The sequence below is a fragment of the Aspergillus ibericus genome (assembly GCF_003184845.1).
Source record: "Aspergillus ibericus CBS 121593 unplaced genomic scaffold BO80scaffold_11, whole genome shotgun sequence".
In the NCBI taxonomy this organism is placed as follows: Eukaryota; Fungi; Ascomycota; class Eurotiomycetes; order Eurotiales; family Aspergillaceae; genus Aspergillus; species Aspergillus ibericus.
In genome coordinates, this window is record NW_020292109.1 from 266765 (window position 1) to 283629 (window position 16865).

At 52.5% G+C, this 16865-nt stretch overlaps 4 protein-coding genes across 4 annotated transcripts; 2 read left to right on the forward strand and 2 right to left on the reverse strand.

Annotated features, from left to right (window-relative positions):
• Nucleotides 1-1545: 1545 nt before the first annotated feature.
• Nucleotides 1546-4988, forward strand: BO80DRAFT_433214 (uncharacterized protein; the record flags this gene model as incomplete). Its single annotated transcript, XM_025720816.1, has 6 exons — nucleotides 1546-1735; nucleotides 1845-2002; nucleotides 2064-2157; nucleotides 2211-2439; nucleotides 2509-4847; nucleotides 4909-4988. The coding sequence occupies 6 exons, from the start codon at nucleotides 1546-1548 to the stop codon at nucleotides 4986-4988; spliced, it is 3090 nt and encodes a 1029-aa protein (XP_025577242.1).
• A 571-nt stretch (nucleotides 4989-5559) lies between these two features.
• Nucleotides 5560-8295, reverse strand: BO80DRAFT_21155 (putative sucrose transporter). Its single transcript, XM_025714310.1, has 8 exons — nucleotides 8109-8295; nucleotides 7951-7976; nucleotides 7653-7897; nucleotides 7507-7573; nucleotides 7385-7456; nucleotides 7145-7334; nucleotides 6967-7082; nucleotides 5560-6909 (listed from the first exon to the last, which is right to left on the reverse strand). Exons 1-8 carry the CDS (start codon nucleotides 8204-8206, stop codon nucleotides 6041-6043), a joined length of 1683 nt encoding a protein of 560 aa, XP_025577243.1. The 5' UTR covers nucleotides 8207-8295; the 3' UTR covers nucleotides 5560-6040.
• Nucleotides 8296-9096: 801 nt separating this feature from the next.
• Nucleotides 9097-11528, reverse strand: BO80DRAFT_423372 (glucose-6-phosphate dehydrogenase). Its single transcript, XM_025719041.1, has 10 exons — nucleotides 11478-11528; nucleotides 11096-11168; nucleotides 11019-11039; nucleotides 10609-10953; nucleotides 10341-10538; nucleotides 10202-10286; nucleotides 10064-10140; nucleotides 9804-10011; nucleotides 9374-9745; nucleotides 9097-9317 (listed from the first exon to the last, which is right to left on the reverse strand). The coding sequence occupies exons 1-10, from the start codon at nucleotides 11519-11521 to the stop codon at nucleotides 9208-9210; spliced, it is 1533 nt and encodes a 510-aa protein (XP_025577244.1). The 5' UTR covers nucleotides 11522-11528; the 3' UTR covers nucleotides 9097-9207.
• A 2458-nt stretch (nucleotides 11529-13986) lies between these two features.
• Nucleotides 13987-14823, forward strand: BO80DRAFT_443167 (60S ribosomal protein eL33; the record flags this gene model as incomplete). The annotated part of the gene is made up of 6 exons (XM_025721329.1): nucleotides 13987-14011; nucleotides 14148-14157; nucleotides 14307-14360; nucleotides 14426-14467; nucleotides 14527-14627; nucleotides 14726-14823. 6 exons carry the CDS (start codon nucleotides 13987-13989, stop codon nucleotides 14821-14823), a joined length of 330 nt encoding a protein of 109 aa, XP_025577245.1.
• Between the last annotated feature and the right edge of the window lie 2042 nt (nucleotides 14824-16865).

Here is a 16865-nt window from a genome sequence, read left to right on the forward strand (position 1 = left end):
CAGAACTGGGGACCGGCCGGCGTATCGCCAACCTCAGGTATCGAGGGGCCATAACCGGGCTAGTCCAACTGGGCGAGACGCCTAGCCGCATCGAGCCAAGTGACTCGATGATCGGTCAGTTGCCTCTTTGGGCGGATGCCCACAGGGTCAACCAAACAGGCCAAACTCCCCCTCCACCAGGGACTCTCATTGGCCCGAGCTCTTCGACCCGTCACAGGGATCAACTGGCAGATTGGATCTGTTCTGCGCCTTCGCATCAGCAGGAAGCAGGCTAGGTGCTTCGTACATGACACTAACACTACCCTAATCAACTTATCACACACGGCGCGTCGCATGGGGAGGCGGTATGCCTTCCATGGAGGAAATTATTGCTGCTGTACCACCGTGTCAAGGTGAAATGATCCGGACTGGGCACCCGTTTGTCGACCCTATGACGAGGAGAATAATGAATCTTCAGCAGGTGAAACAGCCTTGGGTCTTTCACGTCCCCCCTCATACCACCGAGGTGCCCAAGCTGTGTTGGATGTAGATGGAAGATGGGGCGTCTCTGCTGGTATCTGTTGGTATCTGCCGGTAAGATGATACCGTTCATCCTTACCAGGTCGTACGTAGTGTTGATCATACTATCTATCAGTAACTAGTTATCAGCTCGATTGCGGACAACACCGCCCATTCTCTTTTGGTGGGAACCACGTTTTCCCATCGTGACCTCATGAATTGATAGCAGATCCAGGCAAAGAAGAACCCTATCGATTCGGCTGGTGCGTTTGATCCAATCGAACGGCGCCCACCGACTGGATCGCGGATAGAGAACCATGGCACCAGAGCGCTGTGTTTTGCGGGCGTATGAATCTTTCACCCCCTGAAACGGAAACCACAGTAGATCCTCATCATCGCCATCCTTTTTCATCTCAACTGGCAGCTTCATCGGCTTTTCCCTCTTCTCCCCTTTATTCTCCTGCAGTCTTTGTTTTTGATCTTTGTTTGCTGGTCGCCTCTCCCACCACGTTGCCGCCCGGGATTAACTGCAGCGATACGCTCGTTGGCCAACTCGATTGCTCTCGTCCTCCACGGAACTGCGTTGCTGCACGCTAGACGTGCTGCCCCATCCTGGGCTGCAGACGGTCTTCTCTTGGGACACTTGGATGGTCCTTGCTGCCACTGCAGTCATCGGGCCTTTTTTTATTAATTTTTTTTTATTTCTTTTTCCCTTCCAGTAGGGTGCAATTTTATTGAGGTATCCGATTCACCATCCAGCTTGGGTTTCAGGGTTGATTCCGCCTCTGGGCCTCGATTGTTTCCTTTTTCCTTAATACGGGTCTACCACCCTTGCGTCCTGAACAAGTGTTGGAGACTGTGAAGTGTTGGACCTCTTCCACCAGACTCGCTCGCCCCGATCTACCGATCTCATTGGATCCCTAATTTCAACACGGCCAGACGCACCTTCGTTAACTCCGCCTTTGGGCATCGCCTCCGTCACTTTTACAACCTCCGTCCGATCGCATCTTCCCCGCAAGAAGAACCCTGGCGTGCGCATGGTGCAAAATGCCTTTCTTCACCCGCGTCTTTCGAAGTAAAGACGCCAATGTGTCAAAGAAGACCACCAAATCCCCAGAAGTAGAAGAGAAAGGGCCCGCAAAGCCCACATGGACCGACGCGTGGCAGCGAACAGAGGTTGCCCCGGAGGAGGTACAGCAACTCCTGAGAGGGTGCACCCAAGAACTGAAAGCACGAGGTATGTTTCTATCTTTGACTCTGATCCACCGCCCCTCTCGTGTACAAGTCAGGTCAAGCTTTGCGCATTCCTCAGATTGCTGATCCTTGCCTCCTTCTCCCTTTGACAGCTCTCCAAACTCCTTTCTTGCTTCTACCGTTCCGCCCAAGCACCGATGCCAGCGCTGCACGCACCTTCATTCGTAACTACTTCAATCAGTCGCTGGAAAGAGGGTCGCCTCTCAGTGGGGATGCCTTGGCACAAGAATTACGGCTGTCGGACCCCATGGTGAGACGACATCTAAAGTTCCCTCGACCCTGGGAGGCCATTTTTCTCACTTGTCTTCTAGGTCCTGTGCAGTGTGCTGAAATGGTGCTGGAGCAGACTCCCTGGCGGAGTTGTTACCTGGGAAGCTTATGAGCTGTTCAAAGTTGGCGAGCAGGGTATGGTCGCGAACCATGTCTAATCGGAGACAAGTTGCGCTGATGGTTTTCAGATTCCCAATTTGCCCGCGACGCATTCTCAACCTTCATTCCTATCAGTGTCGACTCGGATGCCCGGTCGAAGATCATCTTTGATTTCTTCGACCTTCTAGCTGCTGTCGCAGCACATGGCAAATCGAACGGCCTCGGCGGGCGGAAGCTTTCTCGGTATGCCGGCTGGTGGGCGTTTGACCATACGGATGCGGGCAACGGCTTCGAGGCCGCCTACAAGAACTGGGCAAGGTATGTCTCCGAGACGGTTCGGCTTGTTTGCCCCCCCTTGAGGGCCCCGGTATAGCTGACATCTCGCAGTGCTGCTGATGCGACCAGCCATTTGTTCTTCGCCTACCTGCGATCCCTATCGCCCGACTTGCGCGGGATGAACACGATCTCAACCCTCCCTATTGCCCTCCAGAGTCTAGTCCAGGCAACGGAATACCCGCCAGAGACGCCCACCCTTCTTCAGGTGTCCACCACCAAGGTCGTGATGATTGTCGACACCGTCTCACCGACTCCATTCGCTTTGTTGCGGCGCGCAAAGAACTTCGAGTATAGAGACAGTGATCGTCATCTGCAGGAGTTCGCCAGCTTTGAGGAGCCCACCAAAGCGCTGACTGACGAGTGTCTCCGTGTGCTGAAATGCATCTCCTCTATCAACCAACAAGTTGCACCAGAGCCAGGCACAGCGACGCGGGAAGCCTCATGGTCCAGATTCGAGGACTTTGGATTTGGCGGTCCTATCGAGTCCGATCTGGATGACGATTCTAACGCCGCCCGTCTCGCAAGGAACGAGTTTGGGGGTGGCTTGCGATCCGCTCCGCAGTCCGGCGCAGGTGACCTTGGTCGTCCCACGACGCCATCATGGGCAGACTTTATGTCCTCCGGCTTTAGTGACGAGAACGTCCTACAGGGCTCGGTTCCTCCCTTGCTTCTTCCACCAGACAAGGTCCTTCCCCCTATTGCCAGCGTCCGGGGTCAAAGCTCGCAGTCCCACAAGCGCAGTTTGAACGACGAGCCGTCCATGGGACACGGTGAGCTCGCAAGCATCACTACCCTTGACCTCGATGACTCTTTCTGGTGGGTTTGGATCAGTAGTTTGGCCGGCGAGGAGCCAACGTCTCGGAAGGCCGTGTTTGGCCGGTGTGCGTTGCTCGAGACCATCATCAAAGATACAAAGTGGCTAGTACTGGAAGAGCAGGTGAAGGGCGCGGCGCCAGAGCCGGATCCGGGTGCCTATATTGTGGAAAAGAAGCGCTTCTTTGGCTTCTCGACTCGTAAACGGGGTGTCGGGCGTCGCAAGTCCTCCGCTAAGAAAGTAAGCGCGGTGGAAGACTCATACAAGCGACCGGACAATCAAGCACCACAGAGCAAGACCAGCATCGCCCCTGATCAGCATGCCCGCATCCAGGCGGCTGCCGCGGCACTTCAGAAGCGGCATCGGGAGGAACAGGAGGCCGCCAATGGATCCAAGAACGTCCCGGAAGATGTCAGATCCAACCCCAAGACGAACTCTGTCATGACGTTGCAACCGGCGATCCTGAATGAAGCGTCCCAGGCTATGAAATGGGCAACCAATTATGATAAGAACACTTACAGGAGCGCTTATCTGAGTAACAGCCGTGCAGGAACAGGTGCTCCAGCCGAACAGGCGAAAGAGCCGATCGACCTGCCCAGCACTCCAACTTCTCCAACGGCGAGCACCAGTGCCCGACAGGCACCGCCACCTTTGCCGAAAGACACCCCCACAGGTTCCCCCAAGCCCGCAGTGCCCAGCAAGAACAGCCCTGCTCATAGTAGGAATGGCAGCGCGAGCCTTGCGGCGGACTTGTCAGTCACCGAATCGCTCCCCAAACAGTCTATGGACTCGGAGGAGTCTGGACGGAAGATCAAGAAAAAGCCCGCCAACGCTGGGTTCAAGAGCATGTTCGGAACTGTCAAGAAGAAGAACGAGCCCGAGGCGAAGCCACCCATGAAACCCACTGGTGCTGGCTCAGCTGTTGCGGCTGCTCGCGCTGCCCTCGAGGACAAGGCAAGAGCCGCCCAGGAGCAATCCATCCGCCCTGGAACAAATGGCAAATCGACACTCAAGAAGAAGCCTGTGCCTGTGCATGTGCCCGTGGAGGCTGCCAAGCCTGTTGAGCCTACCAAGCCTATTGAGACTATTAGACCCGCCGAGGTTAAGCCTGCTGTGACTATTAAGCCCGCTGAAACTGCGGCGGAGGAAAAGGAACCTGTGCCCACTGAGCCCAAAGCTCCTTCGGAAGCGACCAAGCTCACTGTTACGCAGAGTGATGAGCCCCAAATCCGCCGTCAAGCCGAGTACGACGCTCTTTCACGCATAGATACCAGAGAACGAGCAGCAGCTGACCAGGAATTCTCAAGATTTGACCAAGGACCTCTGGTGGAGCAGCCGGCTTTTGTCCCAGAGGACTCTCCTGTTTCCGAACGGTTCCCCGAGAAACCCGCGTCATTCCATTCTGCAAACGATCAGGTTCCCGTTGAGCCAGAGGAGGAGCCCAGCCCTCCCGTCCAGCCCGCTAGCACGTCCTATGACCGCTGGGCCCAGATCCGCCAGAATGCGGCGGCGAGGGCGGCTCAGCTGGAGGCTCGTGGTGACCAGTCGGATGATGGCAACACCAGTGAAGAAGAGAGTGAGTGACCCGACTGTTTCATCTGTTTAACACGATTCTAACGTGAACCCCCGTCTCCCAGGCTTCGAATCCCGTGCTGCTCGTATCAAGGCCAGAGTGGCGGAACTTACTGGCAACATGCAGGCTGCAAGCCAGTCTTAAAGCGGATTTCCAGTCGCCGTCTCTAACTACCTTACTTACCTTCGCCACTGTCGTTTTTGATCCTTTCAGTTGACTGTCGTTATCACCCATATACCATTGCGTCTGACTTCGAATGCCTTCTACGCCGTTTAATGTACTTTCGACTACTCCTCCGCGTCCAGGTCTATTCTCTCCCGGTTAGGCCCATGGCCAGGTCTGAAAAATCGCACCCCACGCATGACAGACATACGCCGTGATGCCGTTCCACGCATGATTGTTTTTTAATCTCCATTCCTGTGTGCTCACTGTCTCCTTTACGGAGAACGTAGCGCACTGTCTTCTTAATCAGTTGACTTGTTCCTTCTTGCTTGCTTGTTATATTCCCCTCCTTGTTCTCTGCTTTTCTTCTTGATTCACTCCCGTTGAGCTCGTTGGACTTGTTTCTGCAATATATCCAATATACCTCAGCCGCCTCTCGCTATGTATTCAGCCCATACTACTACTATTTACTGCTTAGTGCGTTTGAGTTTAAGAGTTCTGTCTGTTGCCAGTCAGAGTCTTTCTGTCTTATTCGGATATTCTATCGTAGCAGTAGATAGCGAACATCATCCATTCCGTTCCACAAAATCAAAAAGAAAAGGTATATCCAGAAGATTATCTATTACATCGCCATATATCATCATCCAACCCAACCCGACCCATTAATAAGAGTATTTACCCACTCACCATACCGAACGTACATCTGCTCCAACGCGCGTAATCAAATCTCGTCACACTAACCAAGAATATAATCGAACAATCCAGCCATGGTACTGTGGAGTGCACTTCCCGTCTACTAACCTACCTGCTAGTCATCGAATGGGTCCATTCCACAAGGGTGAGCAGGTAGGAGTTGTAGAAGGACACTCAAATTCACGGCCGCTTGTATCAGGGTATCGAAGTATACAAAAAGATAGAAAATAAAAAACATCATCGGGGTCGTCCTGTCATGGTATATAGGATGATGTCCCACATAAGAAGCGTTAAATGTGAAATGAAATCATTCTCTTTCGGTGAAAGAGGGTGTGGAACACTTAGGAGGTGTATCGCATGCGTCTCGTGGCCTCAACGGCGACGATAGCACTCAGCGCGCCGATGAACAGACAGATGGAGATGGCGTTGGGAGCGCTCTTGTCTAGATTCATCCATTGGGATTCCTGCGCTGTGCCGTCTCGTTTTGTGCTCCCGGGTTCGAGGACACTGAAGACGATCCAGCTGATGAAGGTACCGATAAATTGAGGGAGGGTGGTGTAGACGTTCAGGACGCCGAGGTAGATGCCTGCTAGTTCGCCGGTGGATGGGGTGTTGGAGACGCCGTCTTCGATGTCGCTGTCACTGTCTGGGTCGTGGTGGTTGAGACGAAGGACGTCCATCTCGGTGTCGGTGGTCCTGTCACTGTAGGGGCCGCTGGAAGTGATCATTGTCACGCCAGAGGCGCGGGCGGGGCCCATGGCGAGTTTGTTGATTTCTACGCCCATGAAGGCGAAAGGAGCCCAGCAGGTGACAGCCCAGGGGATGCCGCAGAGGGCTACGAGAAAGGTTGCAAACGCTCGGGAGTGGGCGAGAGGGGCGAAGATCATAGTCGCGGCGAACATGATGTGGGAAATCAACCAGGTTGTTTGCAGATCTGGGCGGATGGCCATGACTGTCTTGAGCAGTGAGGCAATGCCCGGGGGCGGGCGAGGCGTGAATCTGGGCCGTTTGCTGTCTGGGGGTTTGACGCAGAATGGCAGGAGAACAGCACCGATAAAGGTGATGGAGGAAAAGACAACTAGCGATAAACTGCCCACTCGACCAACTTCGCCGAGCATGTCGGTCGGATGCGTTGCATCTTTGGGGACCTCGTATCGAAAGTAGGTTTCACCGACCCAGGTGGTGCTGTAGAAGAGAAAGGGGAACCAGCCTGTGAATTGGGTTAGCATTTGTGTCCTTTTCGATGTGAGAGAATACGGTGCTGTACCAATCCAGGCCCAGAATTGCGCCCAGCAGATGGCCTGAATGCGCGGTGGCAAATCCATGGTGGTCTTGATAAGTTGAGAAATCACCTCCAGCGCTCCAGCCTGGTTATCGGAGTCTCTGTCGCCTGTGTATCAGTAACTGCTGGGTACAGACATCGTCTTTGACACGTATTGACTTACCTTGCAGTGATCAAGACCCTTTCCTTCACCGCGTAGGAGGTGACGAAAACAGCACCGAGCAAGGACAATGCAGCAATGACCGTCATCTGTTTGAACTGCGTATCACCGATGATGGAGCCAAAGATGCTGACCGTGTCAATGGAGCCGATGACGTATCCGATGAGCTGGCCGATTGCGGTCATTCTAGTCGCTACATGCTTTTAGTTGTTATTCTCTCTAGTAAAGAACGAAGGAACATACCCCATGCTGATCCGGTTTGCTGTTGAGGAATAGGTAATGTATCGACGATCAAGCTGCGACAACACGCTTGGACTGTGACTGAATTAGATCATGCTAAGAGATTGCGGTTTATAGAGACATACCAACGTTTATGGCAAAGTCCACGGCGTAAATGCTCAGGACTGCAAGAGCAATTGTGACATCCTTGGCCTGGTGCAGTAGAAGATCCCACAATAAGCAAATGTTCAGAGAAAAGCAGCACAGGGACAACTTGAAGGCTATCAAGTACCTTTTCCGTGTCCTTGATGAACATGTTGACGATTTCAGTCGTCCAGCCGAGAACAAGCAGGCACATTGCGACCACAAACGAGCCGACTATCATAAAGGGCCTGCGCCGTCCCCATTTTGATCGAGACCTGTCAGCTATGACACCAATGAGGGGCTGGATGATCAAGCCGGAGAGAGGGCCGGCAATCCAGACAAGCGATGTTTTAGATTTGGTGAGGCCCAGTTGAAGAAGGTATGGTGTGCAATCTGATGGACAGTGAGAAACTATCGCGCAGGAGACAAGGACCAGGGCCACATACAAGTCATTTCAATACCCCAGGTGAACCTATCCGCGACAAGAAGCAGGTCAGTCTATTGATGCGCATAAGTGATAGAGGGCTGTAGCTTCAGGGGCGGACAAGGGCCAAGGAGGAAGAGGCACGCGAGCAAGAAAAATCCAGCCACAGAGAATACATACTGTAACCCCAACAAACTAAAGGTCAACAACACCATCCGCACCCACTCTCTTCGTCCCTTGATGGCGGGAGAGCCCACCCATCTTGCAGCTTGTGGCATCCTCCGTGTTTGAAAGTTCGAATGCCGGCATGCACTTGACGCTTCTCACGATTCTTGTATGCTTCCCATGAACCGCGCCGGCTCGCCTCGACTTGCGCCTGCGATCAGGCCAACCCACGTGCAATGGTAGTGAATGGATCCTCGGTTGGTGTGGTTTCAATCCGTAGACGGTGCGGGAGCTAGTTCCAGAGTTTCGAAGCAGAAGGAACAGGCAAAATGAGCAACAGATGAAAGTCAGTTGTCGCACGGTTCGTTGGGGATAAAAATAGCCGGAAGGATGAAATAGGGTCCACGATCTGCAAATGGACCGATGTCGTGACAGACGGGTGTTGCGGGAATACTCGTATATTCTGGGGTATGGAGAGAACAGCCGTCACCTTCAGACGCGAAACAGAGGGAAGTTGAAGCCGGAGAGAAGAGGGGAAGGGAGGAAAATAGGAGGGATGGGCAGACGGGCGACAGACGACAGGCGAGGCCGGGCAGAGCCCACCAAAAAGCGTACGCATGCGGGCCCCCGGCCGGCCCGTCAGTCAGGCACCTCGTCTTATCGGCTCCAGCCACGCTCCAGACCCACCACCGCGACGGTACTTGGGTTTATTTATAGTGGATAGGCAGGGGTTAATTCTCGCACTACGGAGTAAATCTGTCGGAAGCTGGGGAAGTATGTAAACCCCCGATCGAAGAACAGTTGCATCCGAGTCAAGAATAAAATCATCTACGGCCACATGACTACTCCCAGCCTCCGATGAAGTCCAAGGGCCCCAACCGCCCTCCTATGATTCGTAACGTTCTCTGCATTCGTTTCTAAACGGGTTGCGAATAGATAACTCCAGTCATTACCCGGCCGACCGATAAATAGTACCGAGTGCTTCGTTTCTGTCATATCATCCCAGATCCCCGTCATACCATGATTCTCGTACGAAAATCAATCGCATTAACATTTTTTAAGCCGTTGCGGCGTTTTTCTTCCTTGCCCATCATGACCTTCCGACCGTCCTCACTTACAGCCGGTTGGGGGTGGAAGTCAGAGGCCACTGGTAGCCAGCAGCGTCGCTGAACTTGTAACCGAAGGACGCGGTAAAGTCATCCAGGACAGCGGGACCGCGGGAGCCTGCACACGTAGTCAGTTAACACATCAGCGATCCAAAGGTTAGGGCATGCACGTACCATAGGGGTATTCCATAGGGATGATCTCCTTGTTGTCATCCAGGTAGTGCAGAAGAGGGGTGAAGATCCTCCAGCTGGCATCCAGTTCGTCATCACGGACGAAGTTGGAGTGGTCGCCCTTCAGAGCATCCAAGATCAGGGACTCGTAGGCCTCAGGGATCTTAAGGTCGGAGAAGCGGCGGCGGTAGGTGAGGTCGAGCTCAGTCACAACCGTCTGCATGGACAGACCGGGCAACTTGGAGTTCATCTTGATGTACACGGATTCGTTGGGCTGGACACGAATGACAAGCTCGTTACGAGGGATGTCCTTGAAGATTCCGGAGGTGACGTCACGGAACTGGATACGGATCTCGGTCTTCTGCTCGTTCAAGGCTGCGAAAAAAATGAGTATACTAGCCGGTACTGGGATCGTGCATAAAGAGTCGCATACCTTTGCCGGCCTTCATGATGAAAGGAACACCGTCCCATCTCTCGTTCTTGATGTAGGCAACCATGGCGCAGAAGGTGGGGCAGCGGGAATCCTGGGGCACGGTCTCGTCCTCCTTGTAGGCGGGCTTGCTGCCATCCAGAGACTTGCCGTACTGACCGATGATGACGTTCTTGGGCTCGATGGCGTCCATCGCACGCAGGACACGAACCTGAGAGCGCGTTAGTGACGGAAGCCGAACAACAGCAAAGCAAGCACCGTACCTTCTCGTCACGAATGTCCTCAGCAGAGAAAGAAATGGGGCGCTCCATAGCGAGCAGCGTCAACACCTGAAGGAGGTCTAGAGAAAATCCCAGTCAGATAGATCCCGACAAAAATCGAGTGAGACATCGTCGACGTACGGTTCTGCATGACATCACGGATGATGCCGAACTCATCGAAGTAACCACCACGTCCCTCAGTACCGAAGGGCTCCTTGAATGTGATCTAATAATCCTGACTTAGCGACCAGCCCAAACATCAAGACCGTATAATCCGTACCTGTACGTTATCGATGTGGTGGCGGTTCCAAGTGGCGTTGAAGAATTCGTTTCCGAAGCGCATGATGAGAATGTTCTTGACCATCTCCTTACCCAGGTAGTGGTCGATACGGAAGATCTCCTCCTCCTTCCAGTTGGGCTCGAGGGCTTTCTGGAGGTCGCGCGAGCTCTGAAGGTCCTTACCGAAAGGCTTCTCTACCTGTTGAATGCAAAAATCAGGTGTGAGTGAATGCTCTTTGCAAGGCGACACGGATCCAAGAATGACTTACGATGATACGAGCAATGCCGTTCTTGGGGTAGCAGTTGCGCTTCAGCTGGTCGGACACGGTGGTGAAAACACTGGGGGGAAGGGCCATGTAGTAGATTCTGTTCTGCTCCTTCTGGCCCTTCTCAATCTCCTCGAGGTGCTTGTTGAGGTTGATGAAAGAGTCATCCTTGTCATATTGACCGGAGATGTAGGTGCAGAACTGGCAGAAGCTGTCCAGTTGCTCTTCGATTTCCTTGGTGGGGGTCTTGATGTATGAGCGCACACGTCTCAGGTACTCCTCGTGGTCCATGTTTGTCCGGGCATATCCGACAATCTTGATACCCTTGGGGAGGAACTTGTTGCGATACTGGAAGCGCGGTCAGTCACCATAATGGAGAGTAAGACTGCGGGTGAATATCAGTCAGAACATACAAGGCCGAAGAGTGCCGGGAACTGTTAGAGCATGTTAGCATCCCATTATGTGAGCGGATCTGGAGGGGGGCACTGACAGTCTTCTTCTTTGCAAGATCACCAGACGCGCCCAATACTATGATGACAGTGTCATCTTTGAGTTCCATGGTGCTACGTAAAACATCCATGTTAGCTCGACTATAGCTTGGCAGATACAGATGCGAATCGATCGAAGAGGGCGCCCGCGGTCAACAACAGCAGGGAGGGGCAGTCGATTGATGGTGAGTCACAAGGAAAATCCTCTGATCAAAGCCGCGAGGGGAATCTCGATGATGAATTGAAGAGAAATAGAAACTGAGCAACCTGCCAGTGTCTGGTGGGCGACCGGCAGGGAATAGAGGGGGTGAATATTCACGTCCGGGCGGCGGGCAGAGGGACGGGGGAGGGGTGTGATGTCAGAGAGGAAGGCCGCAAACTCACCCAGCATTCTGGCGTTCCTCAGAGCGTGCTATCGTGCTGGCCATGTTGTATCGATGTGAACCACCACAGGAGGGGAAGGAGAGGCTAAGGGTCGTTGGAAGAGGAGAAGAGGAATCGAGAGGACAAAGGAGGCAGCAAGGACAAGAGAGGTTTGTTGGAAAAATCCCAACAGTTCCGGCGGAGCAAGTACTTTTTAACACCGGAGGACTCCTGGGCGAGGAGGAGCTGCTGCAGGGTGGGCAATGAGCCCGGGTGGGGCACTGGGAAGGCCGGCTTGGGTTCTTCCACTACGTCGATGCGGCCGCGGGACCCCGTAACTACAGTGGTTATCCAATTCTATTATTCGGCGTTATTTTACATCACCTTCCCTCCCTCCATCCATCCCACCCCTCCCCTCCCCTCCCCTTCGTCAGCGTACGTCGTATAGATAGGTACGGGCCCGTATATCATTCCCTCGATAACCCATCCCAATGTATCTATTGCTCCGGGGAACTCTTCCATTTTCATCCTTAGTAGCCTCCTCCCCCGTCATCAGGTCCGTTCCCACTCTGCGCTCTCCAAAGCCGTTGTGGCAACGTCTCTTATATCATCGCTAGGTAACGCGACAAGCTTATCAGCGTGAAATTCTTCATAAATCATCCAACATCTACAACAGCACGGATTTCCAGAAGCATCGTGATTCTTATCATCCGTCCATCTTCCCTTTTGTCTTGTACGGACTGATTTATCCGAGCCAAGTCCGCTGTAAATCTCCTCCCAGCTCCACTGGGAGCCACACATGGAACGGATGATGCCCATCTAAAGGCACACCTTACTGTTACATGCGGAACCCCCCGCGCCGACTATCTATCCCAGTAATCTTAACCTCCGACCCTGGCCTGACAACACTATCATCCCCAGCGAAGAGTAATAATTAGGGGGTCATATTACTGAATGGGTGGTTTCCTGCGGTCTGACCCTGTACTACCTTGGTATATCCGCGGGGCACGCGCACCTAAGGTTGCTGGGATGGTGGATCTCCCAGCCATGCATGTAGGTCAGCTTAGGACCTGTCCTTTCAATGTGATAACGATAACTCCGTACTCCGTGGGCCAATGTCCATTTCCATACACGCTGACCACAGGGCCAATTTATTGGAAGGGAACGTGTCCAAATCTAGCCCATAAGTAGTGTCAATTACTACAGTCTTCTTCACCGAGGCAGGGCACCAATTTACAATTGCCAGGATGGACCAGACGAGATCGTAAAAAGGAGCGGTTTCGGACCATTCCAAAGGGGAATCGCAGCGATCGCGCCAGAACCAGCACCTTAGTGAAGACTCCTGAATCAGCGTCCCCGGTGACCAAAGTCGTGGGGTTGGCAAGATCGGCCAATTTGTCATCTGGAAGGACGATACGGATTCTATTTTCCCGTGAAATAAGCGCAGCACCAGAGTATCAAACCGAACTTTCGGCCCAGTCAAGTCCGGAGTTAACGCTTACGATCCCGAGACGGGGCTGGAGTATCTACGGAGTATTCTCCTCATCCTTGATCAGAGGTGCTTATTCCCACGACACCACGACACCACGAAGCCAGGACCTCGTATCGCTGCCACCTCGATTTTCCCTGGGCCCCGTTCTCTCCAAATTTACCCCTCTTTTGAAAGACAGAGGCCTGGAGTGCATTGCGTGCTCTATGGGGTCCATCCAAGGTAGACCATCATGTCAGGTTCGTTGCCGACTTCCTGGTGGGGCTGGGGACGCTGGATTTCCAAATATGTATCCCGGTCTGATCGCTCTGGAGGGAGTCATCCTCCCCGTTATATACATCCAGTCACACATCCGTACGATTGCTGCACTACCCTGTAAGAGGTAGTTTAAGCGCCATGCTAAGATGCAGCTACTTTCATGCTTACTTGGAAGTCACGAGATAAACTCTTTATCCGACAACCCGGAGATCCTGCAACTGGCCGCGGCACCAACAATGAAGCCAATCCCTTATCAAGATCCAGGGTGATGGGGCAGGTGCCGTCATGGGTGGAAGATTCAGCACGCTGTTTTGTCAGCTTGGGGCGCTCTAGCCCAAAGCTCTCTCCGCTGCTGCAGAGGGACCGGCGGGCGGCCAGGAGGCTTCGGACTACAGTAGCCCGGACGGCAAAATGGCCAGGTCAGGTGGGGTGGGTTCAAAGGGAAGTCCCAGAGACTCGATGATAATGATCGATCTCGGACCCGGGAGGAATGGTTGTTCCGGGAGAAGCCCGAACCGGATTAGCGGCCCTGGGGCGGTCAGCGATCTCCCCCATCACGGGACTTCGGCTTGCCCTGGGGTGGCCCGGCTCGCTAAGCGTCCCGTTTGGGGTTAGGGCGAGCCGCACCGAACACACCTCGCAATTTGTGAGCCTTGTGCGTTGTCCCGTTACCCTATCGAAGCGACGACAACCACGACAACCCGGACGACTTTTGCGGGTCATATCTCCCTTCCTTCGACTTCGTTTGCGTTGCCCGCTGCTGCTCAGAGAAACGCCGTCAGAATGCCTTCGGAACAAGGTCACAGACGTGAGTGCATCTTTCCGGATATCAGACATGTGTGCGCGGTGGTTGGATATAGGGTTGGGGGGAGAGGAGATGTTACGGGCGCGATTCAGGGCAAGTGTTGAAGGAAGATGCTAACTGGACCTTTTGCGAATTACAGTCTACGTCAAGTAAGTTACCACCGCCATCCGCCATCGAATCGCGCACATTCGGAGAATGAAATCCAAAATATCAAAATCCATATCGAACAATCAAGGATACCGAAACAAGCGATGGAATGCTAGCAGGACAGATGGGTTAATACGAATTCTTTCTACAGGGGTCGCCACCTGAGCTACCAGCGCTCCAAGCGTGCTGTCAACCCCAACACCAGGTACCGATCCGCACCCTCGACATCGAATATTGGAAACACGGGAATCTGACGCATGGGTTATCTAGTCTGATCAAGATCGACGGTGTCGACAGCACTGACGCCGCAAAGTGAGTAGCGAATGGAATCGGTTGGAATTCTGGAACACACAGCTAAGACGGATTTACAGCTTCTACCTGGGCAAGAAGGTTGCTTTCGTCTACCGGGCCAAGCGTGAGGTCCGGGGCTCCAACATCCGGGTCATCTGGGGCAAGGTTACCCGTCCCCACGGTATGTGATGAGCCCCATTGCGCGACGATTATCATCGAATCTGCGGTCGACGTTACCGGGACTGGAACTTCGGCACTAACCAAACTCCTCGTGAACAGGTAACTCCGGTGTCGTCCGCGCTCAGTTCCGCCACAACCTCCCCCCCAAGTCCTTCGGTGCTACCGTCCGTGTTATGCTGTACCCCTCCAACATCTAAATGACGCCCCTTTTGTTACGTTAGTTGGCACTCCGGATTCTACGCGCAGACGGTCGGGCAAGGAGTCGACGGAATGAGCCGATGTTGAGATGGGAGTTGGCGGGTTGATAATGTTCGTGGGAGAGGCAGGGCCGCTCAGCCCTACGAATTAAAATAAAAGAACTCTTATCTTCTTTTTCAGCATGGTTATTGTCGGCCGTCAGGCCACAGACGGGCTTGCACCGGTTTCCCTACCGGCAAGCATGCTGTGCCTTGGGCCGACAACATGGCTCCCCGTGTATCTGATGCTCATAAACAACAATCCATACCATTTCAACATATCGGCAGTTTTACATTGGAGGGAAGTTGGGCGGAGAGGCGGAGAGTCCTGGATATACATGTATGTCGGATTTTAAGACCGGTCACCCATGCGACACGAATGACATCAATCAACCCCGATCAGTCTGGCATTCGGCTTTCTCAGCATCTAGGCTTCGACTCCACTATCCAACCCATTCGAGCCTAAAATCATCTCCGCGAAGGCAATTATCCCCCGCAAGTGTATATGCACACGTAGAGAATCACTATCGAGAATCCGATATCATTATCAAACACCCGCCCATATCAGGAGTTAAAGTCAGGACCATCTACTAGATAGATACCCACACCTGTCGCAACAGCCCCCACTTACCAGTATCTAGATCTCCTATCCGCCTCGACCATGACGGTGACGGTGAGACAGTACCAGTTATCGGGATGTAACATTCCCCAGACTGTTATGCACCCAGAAGTGTCTCTCGTGATAAACAGATCGCCTATCTTACTTCCTCTTCTCTTACTTCCTCTTTTCTTACTTCCTCTTCTCCTACTTCCTCTTCTATCACGTAAACCAGACTATTGCGACTTAAATCAACAAGTATAAACCTAACATTAGATCTGCAACTCATCATCCTGATATAGTATACAATCTATGTGAGTTCTAGACCCGAAACGCACATGACCGGGGTAATTGCAGTTACGTTCGTATCTCAGTCTCGCACAAAGACTGGGTTGGTACGCTATGGTTTCAGATGTATTGGGTATTTGATTGTAGTATCATGCTGAACTGCTGATGGCAGTTCTCTTGATGATGTTATCGGATGTAGATCGGTTGCTTAATATGGAGATAATATGATCTGGGATGTGATAGTAACGGAATATACGGTGTTGAAGTCGGACATATTGGAGTGGAGAATGCAGTGACAGGGCATGGAGGAATTGTTGCCTTTTGTCTTGTCTGGGTTTCGGGGGAATTTCCCGCTCTATCTTCGAAGGTGCATAATTTACGTATGTAGGATGGTATAAATCGCTGAAATTCGGCGCTCTTGAAGGACTAAGGTCATGCTTGTATGAGTGTTTATCGGGCTATGAGGATCATGGTCGGATCTGAGCAACATGGTTTGTTATATGTATATTAGGTAGACCCATGGGTAGAGGAGATAGCGAGGTAATTGAACATGCCATAAGGCCCTCTAAGGGCATATTTATGTTTGGCTTTACTGAAGGGGGATGATTGTTATTGCGCGGGTGCATCGAATCGAGATATTTGAGTCTGTGGGACAAATGGCGAGTATCTGGAATCCTACATACTGACTTCTTCCGGTTTCTCTATATTTCTTCCGAAGGGGCGTGGAAATTCACCAATTCATAAATGGTTGTCTGCGCTATACAATGACTCGTTGCGTATGAAATTAGTCCCAACGGTACATTTGTTGTGACATATACCTTAAAGGCGATGCATGCTGTGTTAGCTGTCAGGATTGGTCGTTATATTATTAATGGAATAAGATCTCTGTTATCCCGCATTAGCTTGGTAGAGCTTAGCTGAGCTAAGGGGGCCCTAGTCTGAATCCAAGCTTAGGTCATGTCACAGAATGCATTGTCTGTAGTCAAAATTGATGGTGAAACAACGATCCGATGCTAAATGATCCGATAAGCCTCAAATAACATGGGGTTGGCATTCTTGCAAGACATGATTAGATGACCTCTTTTAAGATAGTTAGCACATGAGACTGAGTAAGCGT